The sequence below is a fragment of the Lonchura striata genome, chromosome 2, assembly GCF_046129695.1.
Source record: "Lonchura striata isolate bLonStr1 chromosome 2, bLonStr1.mat, whole genome shotgun sequence".
Taxonomy (NCBI): domain Eukaryota; kingdom Metazoa; phylum Chordata; class Aves; order Passeriformes; family Estrildidae; genus Lonchura; species Lonchura striata.
This window is the reverse complement of record NC_134604.1, coordinates 95,379,314-95,400,945: the sequence shown is the minus strand read 5'-3', so window position 1 is coordinate 95,400,945 and position 21,632 is coordinate 95,379,314. Positions and strand designations below refer to the sequence as shown.

At 34.8% G+C, this 21,632-nt stretch overlaps 1 protein-coding gene across 4 annotated transcripts in view; it reads left to right on the top strand.

Moving 5' to 3' along the window:
- The window catches only part of NLGN4X (neuroligin 4 X-linked), a 157,192-nt gene extending 136,268 nt beyond the window's left edge, over window positions 1-20,924 (top strand). For all 4 annotated transcript variants that reach the window (XM_021532002.3, XM_021532000.3, XM_077781586.1 and 1 more), the window contains 3 exons: window positions 6,403-6,588; window positions 8,470-9,259; window positions 17,192-20,924. In XM_021532002.3, the coding sequence (XP_021387677.1) occupies window positions 6,403-6,588; window positions 8,470-9,259; window positions 17,192-18,041 (1,826 nt within the window). In that variant the 3' untranslated portion in view covers window positions 18,042-20,924. The remainder of the gene's footprint in view (window positions 1-6,402; window positions 6,589-8,469; window positions 9,260-17,191) is intronic.
- The last annotated feature ends 708 nt before the right edge of the window (window positions 20,925-21,632 follow it).

Here is a 21,632-nt window from a genome sequence, read left to right as displayed (position 1 = left end):
GGTCTGACTTCCAAGTAGGTGTTGTTTAGAGACTGGCAAGGCTTCAAGCTGCTTTTGGGAGGTGTCAAATGTTGTCCTTTCCTTTAGTTACTTTTTTCTCTGTTTCTTTCACGTATTGTGCTTTGTCTCAATCTTCAATTTTTTTTGTGCTTTTTTTTTGTATTTCCTCATCTGAGAAGAAAGTGTAATTCATTACTGCTTCATAGGTAGTCATGGCATATTTTTCTTGTTAAATGCCTTTGCATTTGACCATCTCAATCAGTAATTATGAAATATTTTCAAATCATAGGCTGATGACATGAGATATTTATGAGTCTCTCCTGTAACACACACACTTTTTTCCTGGCAATAATATTCCCAGAACAATTAATTGATTTTTGTTTGGTATATTTTGCTGTTAATCAAGCTGTTAATAATGTATTCAACAGTAATCTTTTTTACTGAACCTGCTATTTTATCGATTCTGTGTTATGTAATGGCAGCTTTAACTTGTGAATATTTGATTAATTGGTAGGCAAGAAAACAGTAGATCAGTGAATGTGTTCTGAAATGTTTGATGCTCTCATCGTTATTTACCATATTTTTTTTTAAATCTATGTTCTTAATGATTGGCAAAAGCTTCTTCAGTGACACTTCCTATAGAGTTAAGTGCTACTCATCATGAATAATTACAATAGAATTGAATGGTGTGAATATCTTAAATCGCTAATATTTTAGATAACATTCATTGGCCTAACCTCATTGCACAATAGCTTCAGAGCATTTTGCAATGAACAAGGGAATTTTAAGAGCAGTTTAAGTTTAATGTACTAATTTCAATTAGATTTCTTAAAAACATTTCATTGTGGAATATCATAATGGCTTGAAAAAAGGAAACTGTTGATCTCCCTGGTGTTCTGATAAATTTATGTTAAGAAGCTTTTCACTGTTTAGAAATATGCATAAAAGTAGGTTTTAAATCTTGTTAAAATGTACCCTGTTGGGTTTTTTTTTATTCTTTTACTGCTAAGTGTTCTTATGCACATTTATTATCCAGAATATTTTCATAAGACTTCTATATATTTAAGATTGGATGTTTTCCTGAATTGTAAAAAATTAGATTTTAGATTTCAGTACTGAATCTATATAGAAACAAAGAATATTCTCACCTCATCATCTCTGACCTATTCCTTTGCACTGCATGTAGTAATGAGATGTTCTTTCTAAACAAACAGATTTATGTTTTATCATCCCAATAGAAGTAATTGAAAAGAATCCATCAAGGCAGAATCAGAAGATACTGTTTCCTTAAGCCAAGCTAGAAAATTGAATTAAAAGCACCACTGTCTTTATATTTTAACATAATTTATACACTCATATAAAAACTATAAGCTGAGTTATCTTCACTGCTTGTTTCTCTTCACTTACCATAAACTGTATTAAAATTTAAATGAGTGTTATGTGCTGCTGGATATGGTAAATAGCCATAGCATGCAGAAATTCCCTTTTGTGACCGCTGCTTCAGAATCACACACTATCCTACTTCTCAAGTTTCTGAATATTAAAACATTTGTTTTGGCAGAGCACCTGCAAATTTCAAACCAATTTGCAGTAGGAGGAAAGGCATTGTTGTTTTGTTTTCAGGATGAAGACTCTGTGTAACATTATTTCTGCACAGACCCATACATAGCGAGTTGACAGTCCTCTCATTTGTTTTAGAATCTAGGTAGAAATTTCAGGTGCAGCCATGATGCTTACTCAGCTTTGCATAGGGCAGTCATGCTGCAAGAGTTTTGGTTTTTTTCTGCTAAACCTGTGTCAAGGACACCATCACTCTATCTTGCATCCCACCAGCTTTTCAGTAATGTTTAGATCACACAGTTGATAGAAAAAAAACAAAAAAATATATAGTTATATTGATTCCAACCAAGTTGTCATCCAGCCAAACATCCTGCCTTCAAACACTTTTGGGGATGTTTGGGAATGGTTAGAGAAGGGCAAGCATAGGACAAACATGATAATTCCCTCTGATGCTTCTGTATTCTCCAACTATTTATATTTCAGGAACTTTCTGAACCAACTGTAGTCTTTATGTTCTCAATAATCCCCAATAAACTTTACTTTGAATTTGAACTGGTCCACTTTCACAGTACTAAATATGATAAGGACAGACATAATCAATTAGAAAATATGAAGGTTCTGCTTGCCATTTGCTCTTTGCTTTGAAAAGGCCCTACTCTGTTATGTAAACAAAAAAGACATGATTGTACTGTGAAGCACAGTCTCCAGTATCTTATTTGTATTGCTTATGTCATAGTTCTGATCAGTTGCTGTACAAGTCAATCTTTGTATGCCACCTTACAAACAAACTGCAGTAGGCTATTGGACAGCAGTCATGAAAAGGCATAAAGACAAAAGAAATGTGAACTCAGAAAATGCAGCAGAGCCTTAAAAAAGAGGACTTAAATAGATCAAAATGCACTAATTTGTTGATCTTCTACAGATTTCCTGGTGATTAATCTCTCATTGTGACATCTTGGCTGTTTAATGTCTCTTAATAAGTTTGACATTATTTTTTGTCTGAGAGCTGTGTCTCAGAAATGAAACATTTTGTTTTTAAGTAAACCTGTGAAGGGCAGAAGTTGAAATAAAAGTACTTCATTTAAAAAGAAAAGTGTGTTTAATTTCAAGATATACCTTTAGAATTTATTGTAGTACCTAGTAAAATTAATGATAAAATCAAGTTTAATTTTTCATTATTTATATTTTCTCTTCTTAAATAGAAAAAAAATCTAATACAATTGATTGAATTTCTGATTTATTTACATCTGAGAGTCAGTGAAGTTTACCAGTACCAAAATGCATTTGTAAGTTTTGATACTATTTTGAGCCAGTGATATAATACCAGCTTTCACCAAGGCGACCTTGTCTGTTTCCACTGGGAAACAGTCCCTCAACTTGGGGCTTGGAAGGGAGGGAGAGAGAGGAGAAAAGGCACAAACCAGTAGATGAACATTCACAGTTGAAATTTAGGCTTTCAGACAGCTATCAAATTGATTTGATATGTATTAGGCCCATGGGGCCAAAATATGAAGATAAAAAATGGACTTTTCCTGCAGTGATGTAATATTGGGTATTATTGCATGTAAAATGTAAAAGGGAGGTTGTGTAATTATTTTTTTTTTAATAATTTAAAAAGAATGAGAATGTAAGTTATATAAAGTTTAAAAATGAAAACTACTACAAGATTGCAGTTATCTTGGTGATTGTATTTATCTCTAAGGGGGAAGTCATAGTTCTCAGATGATAATTTGCAATCTTTAACATAATGGTGTTTAGGCACTTTTCTCCATTGTCTTTATTTGTTCCTAAATCTGCGTATGTTAAATTGAAGTCCTGTGGTTGGGAAAATATGATTTTGATCTTGACCATCTTTACAATAGTGTTTTAATTCAGATAAGAGTGTGTTTCCACAGAAAACCTCAGCACTGTCACCACTTCGTACACTGTGTTTCATGTTGCAGAGAATTTCTTACAGCTTGGGCCCTTCCAGGTGAGCCTCAGCTGGAAGATGTCCTGTCCCTTATGCACTGTATCCATGAGAAGTCATTCCTTCAGCCCATAGACCAGAAAATATCTTGGTCATGGTAAAATAAAGTACAAGAAATGTGTGCAGTGGGCAGGCGGCCCACTCGTTCTCTTCAGATTGACTCTCAAAGATCTGCCAGCTGTACTAGGGATGTGTAGGGATGGCCTCCGACCACTAGGCAAGGCTGGAGCTGAGCAAAAGTAAACTCTCTGGGTGGGTTTTATGGATATTGTTCTCTTCTACTTGTCCCTGTGGGTCTTTGCATAACATTTTGGTAGTAACGGGGAAATATCACTGCTAGTATGTTGAGGCTTAGTATCTCAGTAAGATTTTTGTAACATATGGGAAAACCAACCATAAAGATAGAACTAGGGATTTCTTTTTGTCTAAATGAGATCTAAAGGAGCCTCATGTGTAGCTTTATGTCTTCGCTTTGTTATCAAAACTGTGCAAGTGACAGCATGTAGCTCTTGAGTACATGCATTTTTAAAAGTTGTAGAAAAAGAAAATTCCCAGCAATTTCTATTTGTAATCTTTTTCTCCTTGACTATTTCTATCTAGTAGCTTAAAAATAAAGAATATTTCTTGAATGCTTTCCTTCACAGAGTTAGAGAAAAATAACAACTGTTATTTCAGGAACTTCAGTTTAAAGAAGCATTTTTTTCCTCTTCACCAAAGTAATATAGAAAAAAAGCAAAAACTCTTAGTGTTGTGTATTTCTGGACAAATAGTTACTATTTGCCTGAATTTCTTCAAATAGCTTTGAAAAAGTACTTTGATCTGATACTCAGAGCATGAAAGAAAATATATCCTCGGCAAGGAAAAACAGATTTATGAATTCAGTTTGTGTAATGTGGGGCTGACTCTTTGCCATGGTTATCAGTTTTTAAATTAAGAAAATTTGTTCTTGCAATTAATGAGAATAAGGAGACAACTGTGGAAACAAAAAAAAAAATCATCTTTTGAACCTTAGATATTCATTGACTGCAGTTTTATCAAGTTCACCTTTTAGAACATTTGGTAAGAATTCAAAATTAAGATGTTCAAACAGGTCTAGTTTGATGCTGCTAGTAGAACTAAAACAGGTTTAGGCTCTGAATATTAATTACCATTCTGCTTTAAAGGTTGCAACACTCTCTTTATCCAATGGATGTCATCGTTCTGATTGAATAAAGCCTTAATGATAGAGTATTATAGAATATTGCAGTGAGCTACAGCAACAAAGCCATCAAGTTGGTTATTCTTTCTTTGACAGGCCTACAAAGAAAATAAAGATATGAAAAAAAGAGGAAAAACACATCTGTTAAAAAATAAATTGAGAAAATTATGGATTAAGTGTATTTTTTTTCCATTTCAAAGAGAAAAAAAAAAAGTTACTGCCATTCTTATGGCTGTGCTTTACATTAGTAGTGACTTTTTAAATAAAAATCTTTTTCATGTTATTTAGCAATATTGATATGATTTGTATTCTGCTTCCTCTGTTACATGAAGACCTTCCATTATGTGTATTTTCATTTTTCTTATAAACAGAAAAATTATTACAGTCAGTGCAAAGAGATCTGTTCCCCTTTGCCAAAACCTGGGAAATTTACTGCAAAGTCGTTTTTCCACTTGGGACCTAAGACTCACTATCCAGCCAGGAGCATGGAGGTTTTGTTACAGCAGGCTCATGTGGTTTATGATAACAGACTCTTTCATTTCCAACTGCACCAGACCATAGATCTCCTGAGTCCTGGGTCCCCCTTCTAGCAAATTTTTCTCAGCTGATAATTAGCTGGAAAAAAAGCTGCCAAGTGATGTTCTTGTTTTGTCTTTGACAGCTGTCACAGATGCCTGAATTTGTAATGTCTATCTGAAAACTTCCATATGCTATAAGGTATTTCTAATAGACTTCTGACTTTGCAGTTGTCTAACAGGCAAAGGTCTGTGGGAGTTAAAGAGAGAACTGTGAGTCATGGCTCAATGTGGTAATTTGGACATAGCACAAGGTCTTAACTGTGAATAATAGGCAGCAGGGATAACTGTAATGTTTCACCTTAGCTGGTTTCAAAAAACAGAAATTAATCTCAGTCCTAATCTTATGGGCATTTTGTTCTCACTTGCAAGACAAGCAGCAAACATGTCATGCTTTTTTTCTAGAATCTGATAACCACAGTTCAGGAACAAAACACAGCAGCACAGGTTTTCCTGCAATTTCTAAAGAGGAAGACAAGACCTGATTTGTTCAGATAAAATCTCCCCACAAAGGCTATATTGCTATGGATTTACCTGCTATCTTCCTAATAAATATCCTCTGTGAAATTGAAGTGTATTTTTTTCTAGGCTTTTCATGTTCCTTTTACTATTTACTTCAGCCTTCTTTTTTCTGTTTCTGAATACATTTATCCATATCACAAGTACAGAAATTTAAAGAGCTATGTAGTTCAGAAGTATTTAAATTAATGTGTTAGGGAGTGTTGTTTTCAGTCATAGACTGGCTATCTCACATCTTTGCCCAAAAATTATTTCCTAGGATTTTGTACCTGACTCACATCCAGTTATAAAATCTTTGAAATCATCTTTCTGTATTGTTGCATTGTTACAGAAATATTTCAATAAGGAAATAGTGATTCTTCATAAATGGGATCTCTGAAGTAGGGAAAAACAAATTCAAGCTAAACAACACACAGAATGAGTTTCTCTGTTTGCTCAGGAGACATTTAACTAGGACTGTGACCTTTAAAAAGAAGAAAAAAAAACGCACAGAACATGAAAAGATGGAAATGTGAATATGTAGATACCCTGTAGCTAACTCTGTATCTGGTGAACTAAAATTATGGGGTTTTGCCTTATAGGTTTTTTAAGTACTGGGGACCAAGCTGCAAAAGGCAATTATGGATTGCTTGACCAAATCCAAGCTTTACGTTGGATTGAAGAAAATATTGGATCTTTTGGAGGAGACCCGAAGAGAGTTACTATTTTTGGATCTGGGGCAGGAGCTTCCTGTGTCAGTCTCCTGACACTCTCCCACTATTCAGAAGGTAATAATCCTCCAGGCAAAGTACTTTTTTTTTTTTTTAATGTTAAAATGTAGTGAAAGTGCCAAATGAGGTAGGCTGAATTAGAATTACATGAGGTTCTGTAATTTTTGTAAAATACCTACTAGAAAGGATTCTGGATTTGTATTAGTCAACATAAATATGTTTATAAGGAAAACTAAATGCTAATACAGCATAAATCTCATGCAACAAATGCCATGAGCGATATACTTTTTCTAGCTTTATCAACAGATTCCACTGGCTCTCCTATCAAAGAATTTGCTCTAATTAAAATGGAAAAGAGCAATGACCTTTTTCATTTTTTGTACACTCTTGGCTGCACTTCCAACATATATATAGATGCTTTCCTTACTTAATAAAAACATAACTAAGCCTTATTAAAAACTGTGTTTAACTCCCCACAACTACTGTGTGATCTCACACAGTGTTCTTCAGATTTTGGTGAGCTGTGAAATTTCTACCCTTAGCACCTCACACTCCAAAAAACCCAAATCCAAACTCCAAGAATGTACAGCACCAGTACTGAACTATAAATATTCCCCGTGATTAGACCAAATCTACAAAGACTTGATAAAATATAACACCAAAATAGCTATTGTATTTATTAATCCATGTCATTTCTGTCACATTAAAACAGACAGAAATTTGTAAAAGATAAACCATAGTCAGAAGTTATAGCAGGGAGGCTGGAAAACACACCTAATTTTGAAATACATAGAATTATGCTTGACAATTCAGTCTATTGATACAAATAAGATTTCAGTGAATAACTGTTGAGCAAGCCATGCCAAAATTAAGCACATGGAACCATTAAAAACCTAACTGATTAAAAACTGAAATGTTGTGTGTGTGCATTCAGTAATCATCTTCAAAGGTATATCAACAAAAACCCCACATGCTTTTCTAGCTGCTACTGTCTTTTGCATTTTGAGAACTTGACAGTAGAAACCATGTGCAGAAGACGCCCAAGTATTTTAGTTTAAATATTAAATAGGCCATTTTAGTGGTCTTACAAGAAAAAAAAACACAGATGGAGCAGATTCACCAGTAAGCTCCCCTTGCCTTTCAGTGCTTTAAACAAAGAAGCTTGATTGGATGTTTATATTAGTGTACCTAAAACACTCAGAAAGAACCATTGAATATCATTTACTCTCTTGCAAAATGATTTAAATATATTTTAATTCAACATATAGGCAGGGTTACACACACACACACACACACACACACGCAAAATTCAACATACAGGCGGTGCTAATATATACACACAATAATAATTAATAAATTAAATGCTAAATAAAAAATATCAGAGTAGAAGATTCAGAAGTATGAAATTGCTCTTATTAGAGGAGATTTTTTCAAGTTAGTATGGTGCATGGTTTTGTGAAGAAAATGAGAATGTGTCATTTTCATTTGACCTTTAAACTACTGAAAGGCGCATTTATGAGTGTCATTTACATGGCAAAGAGCATATGATTGCCTTTAGCTGCCAGTCCTTCAAAGAAATTTTCACAGGACACCAATGTGGTAAAGCCAGAGGACTTCCATCAAAGACAAGAAAACTGCAGTACAGTAATGAGCTTTATTCTTGGAGCAGTAACCTGAAAGCTTCATGCTTTTTGTGCGTGAGCATCAAGAACGTGAAAGATTTTAATTAGTAGTCTATTCTACAAAACAAAAAAAGGGAGCAGTGAGTAGAATCTATGGAAATTGATTCAAAATTTCATTGTATACATCCTTTAGGGATTCTATAATCAAAGCTTTGTTTCCTTAGTAAGAAATACTTTTTACTTTTTTAATATAAATATATATATATATATATTTAGTATCTAATTAGATCTGTATTTAAACAATTTGCACCTGCAGGTTTGTTCCAAAAGGCAATCATACAGAGTGGAACAGCCCTGTCCAGCTGGGCAGTGAACTATCAGCCTGCCAAATACACTCGGATATTGGCAGATAAAGTGGGCTGCGACATGCTGGATACCACTGATTTGGTTGAATGTCTGCGGAATAAGAATTACAAAGAACTCATTCAACAGACTATCACTCCAGCCACGTACCACATTGCCTTTGGGCCTGTGATAGATGGAGACGTGATTCCAGATGACCCTCAGATTCTAATGGAACAAGGGGAATTCCTTAACTATGATATAATGCTGGGTGTGAATCAAGGGGAAGGTTTAAAATTTGTGGATGGCATTGTAGACAATGAAGACGGTGTTTCTCCCAATGATTTTGACTTTTCTGTCTCCAATTTTGTGGACAATCTATATGGTTATCCAGAAGGGAAAGACACACTGCGAGAGACCATTAAATTCATGTACACTGACTGGGCAGACAAAGAAAATCCCGAAACACGACGGAAGACCCTGGTTGCTCTTTTTACAGACCACCAATGGGTTGCTCCAGCTGTTGCCACAGCTGACCTGCATGCCCAGTATGGATCTCCAACATATTTCTATGCATTTTATCACCATTGCCAAAGTGAAATGAAACCCAGCTGGGCTGATTCAGCTCATGGTGATGAAGTCCCTTATGTGTTTGGGATTCCTATGATTGGTCCCACAGAACTGTTCAACTGCAACTTTTCCAAGAATGATGTCATGCTCAGTGCAGTGGTTATGACATACTGGACTAACTTTGCCAAAACTGGGTAAGTGTGACCCCTAGCATTCATTTTGTTGATAGCATATTTCTAAAATAGCCAGTATCACGTTCCAGTGGCCTCAAAATCTGATTTTGAAGTAATAGTATAGAAATATTTGTGTAAAGATATGAGGTAAATGAGACTTATTAATATTTAATATATTAATAATTAGTGTGTTCCCTCAAACTATTTTATTTTAGTAGCTCAATGAGAATAAAAACACACTGTATTTTTGGTTCAAAAAATAGGACAATTACTAAGACAAAAAGCATGTCTCAGAGAAAAGGTGGTTCACTAAGATACTGAAAAATCAGAGGCAACATGTCTGCTACTTGAAGAAGGAACTGTCAGGCAGATAGAACTTATCTGCTACAAAAGAAAGGAAGTTCTTGTTTTTCAGCGACCTTCACAGGGATGAGGACTCAGGGAGGAATTAGAACAGAAAGGCAGACACTGGAAATTTTTTTTTCCATCTGAGGGCTATAATGGCAATAATAAGTACTTGACTGGAATGAAGAAGAGATTCAGATATAAATTTTGCTTTGAGAAAGTTAAAAATTAAATTAATTCTGCTTACAAAACAAAATAAAGACATCAATATTTTGATGAAATAGAGTTGTAAACACCAAGGAAACAACCCTCAAAACAGCTTAATTTGTGAGCAATATTAATAAATTCTGTTCCCTTCCTATGGCATTCCTTTAAAGAGTATTGCAGTGTTTTACTTCCGCAGGAAGGGCTTTTTTTGTTAACCTTGAGTCTTCAGTACTGAATTAAAACAAAGATACTTGTGGCACAAAGGGGCTGTAAATCTTTCCACTGAATGTTTAACAGCAGGATTGGGCTCTGGAAACTGCAGCTTTATTGCTCTGCAGTGAACAGTGTGGAGCTATATTAGAAAAACTCAGATGCCTATTGTGAAACACTCAGAGGCTTTAGCTGCCCTTGTAGCCTTCCATGAATCTAAATGGTGGTCAAGAGAGAGAGATTTTGCAGTCTTAACAAGAACCTCAGGCATAAATTGATTAAAAACCAATCAAATGCTTCAGGTTAATGCACAAGGAAAAAAAAATCTTTTGTTGTACTGCATATAGCCAAACAGGAACAAAAGCATGCAGAAACCCTGGAGTTCAGCTATAAAAATGAATGAACTGTGCAATATTTAGATGTATTTGGCAACAAGAACCTATCAGTACTGGGATGGGCAAACTTTGTGATGAAATCTTGGTTTATGGACAGACTATGCTGCATGATGGCTGTACCAAATGCTCAGAGATGATGATAACATCAGTTTGTCTTTATTTTGGTAGATGAAATACCATTTATACATAGAGAACTTCAGATCCTTAGCAATATACCTCATTGGAATTATTATGGAGATGAAAGATTTCCATGGTCTCACTATTGTTTACAATTACTTTATTACTATTCCCTGTAGATTAAGAAGTTGTATTTAAGCAGTTTTTGAGGCTCACAGGAGCTTCTCACAGTCCCAGCTGCCATCATTACTCATAATTTCAAGCACTTTCCAGCTGTTGCTACTTGAAAACTAATTTCAGTAGGCTATACACAGTTCTCTAGCTATAAAGCCATCATCATACCATATCTAAAGGCAAAAGCAGGTGCTTTGGGAGAGCCATTAGTCACTTCTAAGATTTTCCTGTTGCTGATGAGACAGGAATAGGGTATATATTCAATTACAGAGGCACTCCCTTACAGGCAGTCTGAAAGATGTATCATTAGAAATGGCCTCTAGCTGTAAAATTTCAGTTTTCAAAAGAAAGGAAAAGAGCAACACAATGCAATATTATCTTGATGGGGTCTTTTTTTGTTTGGGTGAACAATGATTAATTGTTCTGCATCATACAAGAGAATACTTGGAGGCAAATAATATTTTAAGGTTATATTTGTTCTGCACCTCTGGTTCCTCAAACAGAAAGGCAAAGATTGTAGCACCTCACACCTAGAGCAATGGGATTGTAGCACCTCAAACCTAGAGCAACGGGGTCTCTGGGCCAACTGTTCTCCACATTGCTCACTCACTTGCAATCTGGAATCGCTGCACAGGTACTTCAACTCTCAAGATTAGTGATATAGTTCAAAATATTATTGCTGAAGGCTCTGCTTTGGGTTTTTTTTTCCCCACCCTATTTTTAATTGATAATTTCCCATCCTTATTATGATAGTACTTATCAAGATAAGTATTTGTATTTGTATTTGTATTTGTACTCATGGCAACACATTAAAAAATGTTTTAACAGAAAGATTTTGTTATTTTGCATTTCCCTGTAGGCAAGCTTTGAACATTAGAACTGCAGATATATTTATTTATTTTTGATGTGTTTGAGACTTTTCCAGTCTCTATGACTCTCCCACAGAGGTTGCATCCAGGTACTTATTGTGAGATTATAGCTCAGATGATGCATCATTCAGATGGACTTTGCTAGGCTGTTATTGACAGGCCATCCGTTGCTAAAAAGTACACACTGTTTAATGGGCCTACTGCCAAGGCTGGGTTTGTAGGGCAGGTCAATCTTGTAAAATCAGTAGGTGAAAGACACAGCACAGGGCACAGTGCTTTTATTCTGTTTAACTTGGAAGTTGGTTACTGAAGCTAGCAAATAGGAGGTGACAAAGTGCTTAATGGCAGACAGTTTGTGCTTAAAATTAATCCCTTGAAGCTGCATTTTGCTAATCCTCTACCTATGACTTTTTTTGATGATGATGATGATTATTATTAAGCTGTTTTCATTTCATTCAGCCTTCTCAAAACTGTGTTTCCAACACACCTTAGAAATAGGCAAACAATTTATTACAGGGTAAGTTTGAGATACTACATTTGGCATAAAAAATTACATGAAAACACAATTTTGAATTCCTCAATGCACAGAATTATATGTAAGAGCTTTATTAAGAAGTGCACTTGGAGCTTCAGTCTGCTGCCAGTAGTGGCATCCTAACTGTAATGGTAATTTTTTATGCCAAGTTGTGTTTGTTAGGCCCATGTTACCTCCTTTATAGACACATGAGCAGGGGAAGGGTGAACAGCATGAGGCCAGTACTTCATAGATACTCTGCGAGCTATGCTCTTGTGAAGGATTAGGAGTTTCACACAGTAGATACAAAGCCATGCTCTCATTACAGGCATTACTAGGTTTCTAAAAACTGCTCTGTTTTTGAGGAATTGCAGTACTCTACTTTTTCTCCTATTCATCCTGCTCTACCTGTGTTGATATTGGGAAAGATAAATGTCTAGAGGATATATCCGTGTTTGCTCTGTATTTCAGGTAAATACTCCAGAATTATTTTGCTACCACTGATTCTGAAGTACAGACCTGAGTTATTAAGGATGTCTGTGTTTTGTATGTAGTTTGGTTCTCTAATAGAAGACCTGATTAAACTTGCAATTATTAAAGTGTAGTTTCAAATCAATTCTTAGGCAACTCTTTTATGAGGTTGTTATTTCTCTTTGATGTTTTTGTCTGCAGAAATAACTGTCTCCAATGGCAAATCTGTGTTAGTTAAACAAAATAGTGTAGTTATGGTTTGTGTTCCTTAGCTGTTAGTCCTTAGCTGACAGGGAGCATGGCAACAGTGGGACCCAGCGATAATTGAGGAGAGAAGGTAAGGGAAAACATGCCTGTGTACTAGTCCTTCAAGCAGGAACAGCTGTGGCATTATTTGTATTGTGACAGCATAAAAAGAATCAACAGAAGAATGAAAAAATTCAGTTTTTCTCCCTTCCATATTTTTTATCATACAGAGAAAAGCGTACTACTGAAAAAAAATAAAGTATCTAGGGGCTTTTCAGAGTGTTGGAGACAAAGATTATGTAACTATGAAGACATTTTGCTCTCCAGTGAAGAAAGAGAAGAACACAAAATTTAAGACATTTCAAATACATTAACAGTTCCATTGTCCTGACCAATGGTCAACGCTGCGGCAGAAGTAGTTAGAACACAAATGATGTTTCACCATCTTATAAGGAATTTAGGATATGAGAAAACTTCTTAATTCACTATTCTTCCCATGAAAATATAATCAGCTATGAAATACCCAGTTCCTTCATTTAACATCCAGGTCAGCTACTAATCTACCTTGTGAACAGGAGTGCGTGCTGCTCTTCAGTTAACATCCATTGCACGCATATTTAATTTATATTACCTAAGAAAAAATTGATGTTTTGATTTTACATCTCTAGTTCATGAGGTGTGAATTGAATGACAATATACAAAAACATCTTAAGTTGTGCAAAATTAGTGGAAACTGAAAGTAGGAGGAAAAAAATGACAGGTGAAATAGGATTATTCTGCACATTAACAAAAATATACCTTAGAGAGGATATGTTCTGTCATATGGAAAAAATTTCAGGCATTTAATAATGGAGACATTTTTTGATGGATAAACTATCTGAATTATAAAGGTGGCAAAAATAAGTAATGAGCTAGCAAAATAAATAACAATAATCATCAATCTTGTTATAGTTGTCAGATGAAGAAGAGAAAAAGCCTCCCTATCATCTGGCAAATGGGGAAACAAAAAATCTCCTCCCTATGAGAGCCAATACTGTAAGAAGTACAGAACTGGAAATATATTGTTCAGATTATACTGTTATCATCATTATTCCAGTGGGTTTTTAAAAGAAGGTTTCCTGGCAGTCTTTGCTATGAAATTACACACTTGAGCCACAAAAACATCTAGAAACACAAAGGAATTGTGAGAGTCTTAAAGAGGCAAGGGAAAAATTGAAATGAAAGTAACAGATCAAGAATTTTGTTGAACAGATGATTTGATAGGAGAAATGATTGTCTGTACATCTATGTTTTATGCCTATCAATAAAATTGGAAAATGGCTCATAGTAGGATAAGCTGCCCAACTACTCCAGGAAAAACTTAGCAAGTTAGTTGTAACTTCATGAATTTTCTGCAGTGTACATAGCAGAATGGCCAAGGAAATTAAAAATGCTATTGTTTATATCTACTGAATATTTCTGGCAAATGATCATTAATCTATAAAACCAAGATCCAAGGCCATTATTATATTTTTTTTTAGGACTGGACTTAGTTATTACTGTTTCTAGTAAAAAAAAAAAAACAACAATATAATTTAGATATCAGTCTTCCAAATTCAGAGAGGCTATTCAGACAATTTTATTCATTTTTTTAAGTGATCAACCCTAGAGTTGATGCCAATGGCAGAGCTCTGATATCCTCAGCAAGGAAATTACTTTTCTGTAGGAATGGCCGATTATTTTCTGTTACAATGGACAACTTCATGCCCACACAGAGCCATAAACAAGTATTCAAATACAAGCCCAGGCTCATGTAATATTTATTTTCTCTCTTGTGTTTGGAGGAGGCAGCAGCATAATTGGCTGCTCCCAATAAATATATTTAAAAAGGACAGATGGAGGTAGAGGATGGAAGAGAGGAAAAAGGAGACTGATATTTACTTGTTTTGTAGATTTTTTTGTAGGGGAAGGGAATCAAAGGACACAAAATGGGTAAGGTTGGAAGGAACCACAGTGAGATGCTAATTTAAAAAAATGTTGTTCACTAAAATAATCATCAGCTATGATGATAATAATTTTTATAGGACCACTAAAAATTTAAAAAATGCATATCCAACATGGCTCCTTCTTAAAGTGGTTGCTCGACTTCTTCATCTCCTATGCTGTGTATCAACTGCAATTTGTTTACAAGGGCTAACTTAAAGAATCAGTTCTCTCTAGTATCATTCTCAGAGCCTTTTGGGATGTGAATCAGAACAGCAAGGGGGGGATGACACAAAATTTTGTGCCAGAACTCTTACAGTATTTTGAGTTTCTGAGAAGAAAAATATTTTGTGTTTGAATAACCTTGTTGATTTTTAATTTGCTTTAGAATTTATATTTTGAACCTCAAAAGTTTTTTCAAAGTAGGTATACTGAATTGGACCAATATCTTTGTGTTTAGATTTTCCAGAGCTTTCAGTTTGTTCTTTAATAATAAAAGAAATAGCTTTATTTCCTTCTTCAGTTCATGTTAGAATCCCTCAAAACAACAGTATACAACTGTTTTTGTACTGCTTGCAAGGGACTATTACTTCTTTAATTTGAACTGGGATGAACAATTAGAAATAAATTATCTGGTTTTTTTATGAACTAACACAATTTGTCTAACTGTTGAAAGAGTGAAAGAGAGAGATAGGGGGAGGGAGGGAGAAACAGAAAAAAATAAGAAAAGAAAAAAAAAGAAAGAAAGAGAGAGAAAGAAAAGGTAACATTTCAGAACCCCTACTAGGTTGTATTTTTTATAACTTATTGAAATGGGAAGGATGAGATATATTTAAATATTAAAAAAAAACCCCAAAAAACAGCAAACTAAACCACGCCCCAAAACCCCAAATACTAAAACCACAAGCATAAGTAAGCCAAAATACCAAAATTATGTGGAAAAATAATTATTTTCTCTCAAAAAAATAAGATACCTTCTTTCAGGTAAAAAAGAATACAGGAATCATAAGATTATTACAGTCAAATTACTTGTCTCATTTAAGAACTAAGAAATAGCTCTTTATGTACAGCAAAGGAATGCTAAAATAGGCTGTTAGATTTATGGGCTTTTGAAAATGGAAAAAGAAAAAACATGTTTTAAAATCTGTAGGGATGGAGTTTGGTATTCCCAGAATATATGTAACTGTATATTGGAGGAAAAGGAAAATATTAGCATTGTTTTCACAGGAAATAAACCAATGCATATAAATGAATAAAAAGGAGAATGAAAAGTTCTGAGCAATGCACGAGAAATAAGTAATGTACTCTCAGTATAATACATCACAAAGCCACAGAAAGCAATCATTGCTAAAAATGGCAATTCAAATTAATGAGCAACATACTATTCAACTTAGTATTAGTAATTTTAACTTTTTGTAGTTTTTCATGCTATTTATTTAAATTTTACTGAAATTATTAGGATATGCATACATTAATCACATCTAAATACTCTTTGTGGCATTGGTTTGTCTTCATTTGGAACCTGTAAGAAAAAAAATATATATTTGCCTAACCGATTTTGAAATTATCTCTAACTTGTGTAGTATTCTTATCTTACTACTACTGAAGTACTTTACAACTGGTTGATCTCAGCTAAAATATTTCTCATCTCAGTTAAGGGCCATTGTCCTTTGGCCACCAAACCCAGTACTTCATAGCAATGATCATATGGAATGTTCAAATAGTCATCTGCAAGTGGAAATGATGGAAAGATTTGTGACAAAAAGGTAGTTCAAAGATTTTTTTTTCCCTAGCAGATACTTAAATGCAGGAGGACTAGTAGCTCAGCAAATGAAAACAAGAAAAATTGTTTCCAAGTACATGTATTAGCCCTGATACTTCAGGTTTTGAAGAGGTTTTTTTCCTTGCAATATACACAGCTAGCATAATTTTGTGTGTTCACAAGGACTTCCAATATTGTCATGGGGCATAGATGCCCATATTTACTACATACAGCAGTGGAAGTAGTGGTACTTTAAATGAGAAAGTTAGTGTCAAACCTGGAGGAGGGTTGAACCTACACATTAACTACAGGAAGAGGTAGTTGGTACTTCTCTAAGATGGTATGTCTCTAAGACACACTCCTGGAGAATAATACTGAATCACAGTGCTTCAGATGACCTTTTGGGAACTGAAACACTATGATTTCTGCATTTTTTTCATGTAAAAAAAATATTGTAGTATCTGAGATGCTCTGTACAGTAAGTAATTTCCTTTGATTATTTATTAACAGAGGTTACTCAGGGCGGGTTTTTAGCTTCTGCCTTTAGGTTACTGTAAGTATTGGATAAACAAATAACTGTGAGATTGAGAGGGTTTCATGTTTGTTTGCTTTTGTTTTGTTGTAGGTTTTTTGTAGGAATCTTAATGACTGTAATATTGTCTGTTTTAATTTTTTTTTTAGAGATCCAAACCAGCCTGTTCCACAAGACACAAAATTCATCCACACAAAACCCAACCGGTTTGAAGAAGTAGCCTGGTCCAAATACAATCCAAAAGACCAACTTTATTTACATATTGGCCTGAAACCCCGAGTTCGTGATCACTATCGAGCAACGAAGGTTGCTTTCTGGTTGGAGCTCGTACCACACCTTCACAACCTGAACGAAATATTTCAGTATGTTTCCACAACAACTAAAGTCCCCCCTCCTGACATGACCTCATTTCCCTATGTGACCCGGCGTTCTCCTGGGAAATTATGGCCAGCCACCAAACGCCCAGCAATGACACCTGCCAACAATCCCAAACATTCGAAAGACACCCATAAAACAGCTCCAGAGGATACAACAGTTCTGATAGAAAACAAAAGGGATTACTCCACAGAGCTGAGCGTCACCATTGCTGTGGGGGCCTCCTTGCTGTTCCTCAATATTTTAGCTTTTGCTGCATTATATTACAAGAAGGACAAACGGCGTCATGAGACTCACAGGCGCCCCAGCCCGCAGAGGAACACCACCAACGACATAGCACACATACAAAATGAAGAGATCATGTCCTTGCAGATGAAGCAGCTAGAACATGACCACGAGTGTGAATCGCTGCAGGCCCACGACACACTGAGACTCACCTGTCCTCCTGACTACACTCTCACTTTGAGAAGGTCCCCAGATGACATCCCGCTAATGACACCCAACACCATAACCATGATTCCAAATACATTAACAGGAATGCAGCCTTTGCATACTTTCAACACCTTCAGTGGAGGACAAAACAGTACAAATTTGCCCCATGGACATTCGACCACTAGGGTATAGCTCAGCCCTTCCCCATCTACCCTCACAAGCCACTTGGAAGAAAGAAAAAAGAAAAAAAAATGAAAAAAAGAAGAAGAAAAAGTAATATACCATCCATTGAACACCTTGACAAAATCTACAGTAAAAATAAGTAAAAGAGAAGGACAGTCATTATTTTCTTACTGATCCTTCCCACAGAAACTCACTGATGTTAAAAATCAACTACAAACCCTGTGAAATGTGAAAAGTGTACATTGCTGTTACAATACTGCTTTAAGATCTCAGCCACTTTGATTGAAAGTTGAGGCCAGAAGAAGTAATTTAAAATGGTGTTGTAAGTGTAACAAGCAAAGCAGAGTCTTCTGGAACAGAGCCAGTGACTGTACAGGTGTTTTGTTTTGGTTTTTTTTAAATAAATAAAATTATAAAAAAGATTCTTTATGTGCCATACCATGGCCGTTGATAAAACAAAGACATCACCATGGGCTTTTACCCAGCATATGAAGCTGTAATTCAGATGGGGGAAATAGAATTTTATTATTAAAAACAAAAATTAAAAAAAAAAAAGAGGAGGACTGACTATGCAGTAAAATACGTATAGTTCTGTGCAAAGAGATGACTTGCCAGCCTGAACTATATTTAAAGAAACTTTGTAAAAATGTACATAGCTGTGAGTTTAAAACAAAAGAAGAAGCAGCTTTTATTGATGTTTTCAGTTTGAAAAGAGCTTTTAGAAAGATTGTGCATTCGATTGTGATCTATGTGTATATACATTAGTCATATGACCTCTGTTTCCTCCAAGACCAAAGGAGGAATTTCTTCTTAATTACTAGTGGTTAACAAAAACCATGAGTTTTTTCTAACATGTTTCATTTATATGAGGCCATGGTGTCATGCAGAGGATACAGTTGTCTGTGTGACCTGCGTATTTCTCTTACAGGTTACACTAGTGCATGTTAAAGTATTCATAGGAGATTGTTGTTCTTTTCTGAAACATTTTTTCTATAATTTAATTTTGTGTTAGCCTTTGTTAAATTCCAACACAGCGATGGATTGGAAAACAAAGAGAAAAAACTATAAAAGAAAATAATTACTATTTTAAGCTTGTTGAACTGAACCAAGGAACATCCAATAATATATATTTGGAGTCCAGTTTGTAGTTCTTGGTTATTGTGATACATTAGGAAGAGTTTTGTGCCCTGACAAAAACAATGAAAGCCTGTGTTTTGGTCAGTCTTCTTCAAGGAAAACTAGCTCTATACTCACCAGCAGTTGCAGTGGAATCCCAGCTGAGAAAGCACCTCCTCAGCATTGCTAAACAAAATAAAACTACAATTTGAGAGTTGGGAAATGCAGGGTTGGTTGGCTGGCTGTTTTTCAAACTGTTCAGAGTGATGAGTGTGTAAAGAACTTCTCAGCCAAGCATCTTGTTTTGGGCTTGAGCGTGTACCTGTCAGAAAATTCTTATTTGCTGATTCATTGCACTCAGTCCCACAGTCAGTGAGCATTATGGAGAGAGAAGCAGAGAAATCCTCAGCTGTTCTGCATTTGAATAAAACTGAAAATCCCAGAGAGCATCACTCTTGGGAAAGGCAAAATTATTAGCTTGTTATTCCCTTCTGCCTTTCCTTCACTAGAAAAACAGGGGCCAAGCAGAGCTATCAAAGTAACTTTGCAGTTTGATTCAAACAAATTATTTGAATGTGAAAAGCTAGAAAATAGTTTTTGCAGATGAAGATTGCTTTATATTTTGTCTTTGAAAGTTACTCCATCATTGAGAGATAGTAACCAAAGATCTTTGAAGAAATTGGTCTGCACTTGAACGTGACTATCCCAGATGTATTTTCTATTATTAATTCACAGCTAAACTGCATCAATATCATATGTCCCATAATGATTAACACAAGATGCCTTGTACCTCTTGCTTTCCACACTTTTCGTTTTCTAATAAAATACCTTGAAATAGTCATCCCTACAAATAAAATCAAAGACAAGGTGATTCACTGAGGTCTATTCATCTGCACAACTCTTTGTTGTAGCAGGCAGTAAAGCAAATTCTGAAGGAAAAATAATAAAAAATAAATAAAAAATTAATGACATGATAAAAATGCAACATGTGGCTGATATAATCCTTTATCTGCAGTAAATGTGCTATAAATCTGACCTGGGAGCTCAGGTTGGAATGTGATGAAGCAGCAACCCCAAAGAACAACTAGTAGGAAATGGAAAACTGTTTTGTTTTTTTCACTGATCCATCACATAATATATTATTGCTGACTCTATACCAGGCCATTTCCACCAGCTATGTAATGCCGCAGCTGAGATGCAGCAGTTTATAACTCTTTAAAAAGGTTTAAAAAAAAAGTAAAAAAAAAAAAAGTGAAAAAAAAGGTAATGATGCGTGGCATCATAATCAGTTGGGTATGTTTGTAATGTGAATTACAGTATTTGTTTAGTACTTCCAATTGTCTTCTGCTAGCAATATGTACAGTACTGTGTCAGGCTTGTGACATTTGGGTAAAAAAAGTTCCTGTAAGTGAATGATTTTAGCTTTTAAAAGTAATTACAATCAAGTTGATTTAATAATTTGATACATCTGGACTGATGTATGATTTATAGAGGGAACAGATTTATAGGGTCTTCATAGAATTCTATAATAATGATATCAAAATATACTTTGAAACTGTAAAAGAAAAACAAAAGTACTTTCCCAGGCTTATATTCTTGTCCTTAAGAGGCACACAGGGTTCAATGGTTTCTTCTGTTATTGTTTTGCAATTTTTTTGGTTTTTTGCCTTAAGTAATGATAGAAGATATATATGGCTGGACACATATGTATAAACTTTTCAGCAGCATTTTTAATAATAAAATATCACGGTATTTTCTAATGCTTTGTGCAAATAATTACGTGTTCATCCTTTTGTGTAGAAAGTCTTTCAGAGGTGTGTTTTCTGCCCCATCTCCATTTCATTATCTACTATAAACAATGCCTTGATACTCAGTATAAAAATATTAAACAGAGGTTGCACTTTTAAGTTAGCATTGAGTTTTCATGGCTTTTGTAGTTCTATAAGCCTGCCAGTAAAAGGAAAGCCACTCAGACAATGAAGCTTTAAAAAAATAAGCTCCATATATTTATTACCTGTATGCACTGCAATTCCCATTGAAGTAATTGTTTAATTGTTTTGTTAGTATTTCCTGAGGCACTGAAAAAAAAGCTTGGGTAAGCAGTTTCTCATATTAGTGTATAGCTTAACAGCTGAAAAATGTGAAAAGATATCTTCCAAGTTATGAATCAAAATAATGCAGATAAATCTGTCAAGCTGCACAAGTCACTACTTCATTTTTATATTTTAAGTTTAGGTAAACAATGGGTTTTGTTAGAAAAAATTATGTAAAATTAGCCACATATATTACACATGCATTTAAGGTATTTACATATATTGCAAGGATGTTAATATTCTTCCTTTAAAGGCTGAGAAAGTAAATAATTTGTTTTTTTATTAAATCAGATTCTGTTTATCAAGCAGGTTTCCTTTCACTGGAAAGGTATGTAGACACTGTAGTAATTTGAATTGGGTATTATTTTCTTTCTGTAACTATTATGCTGAA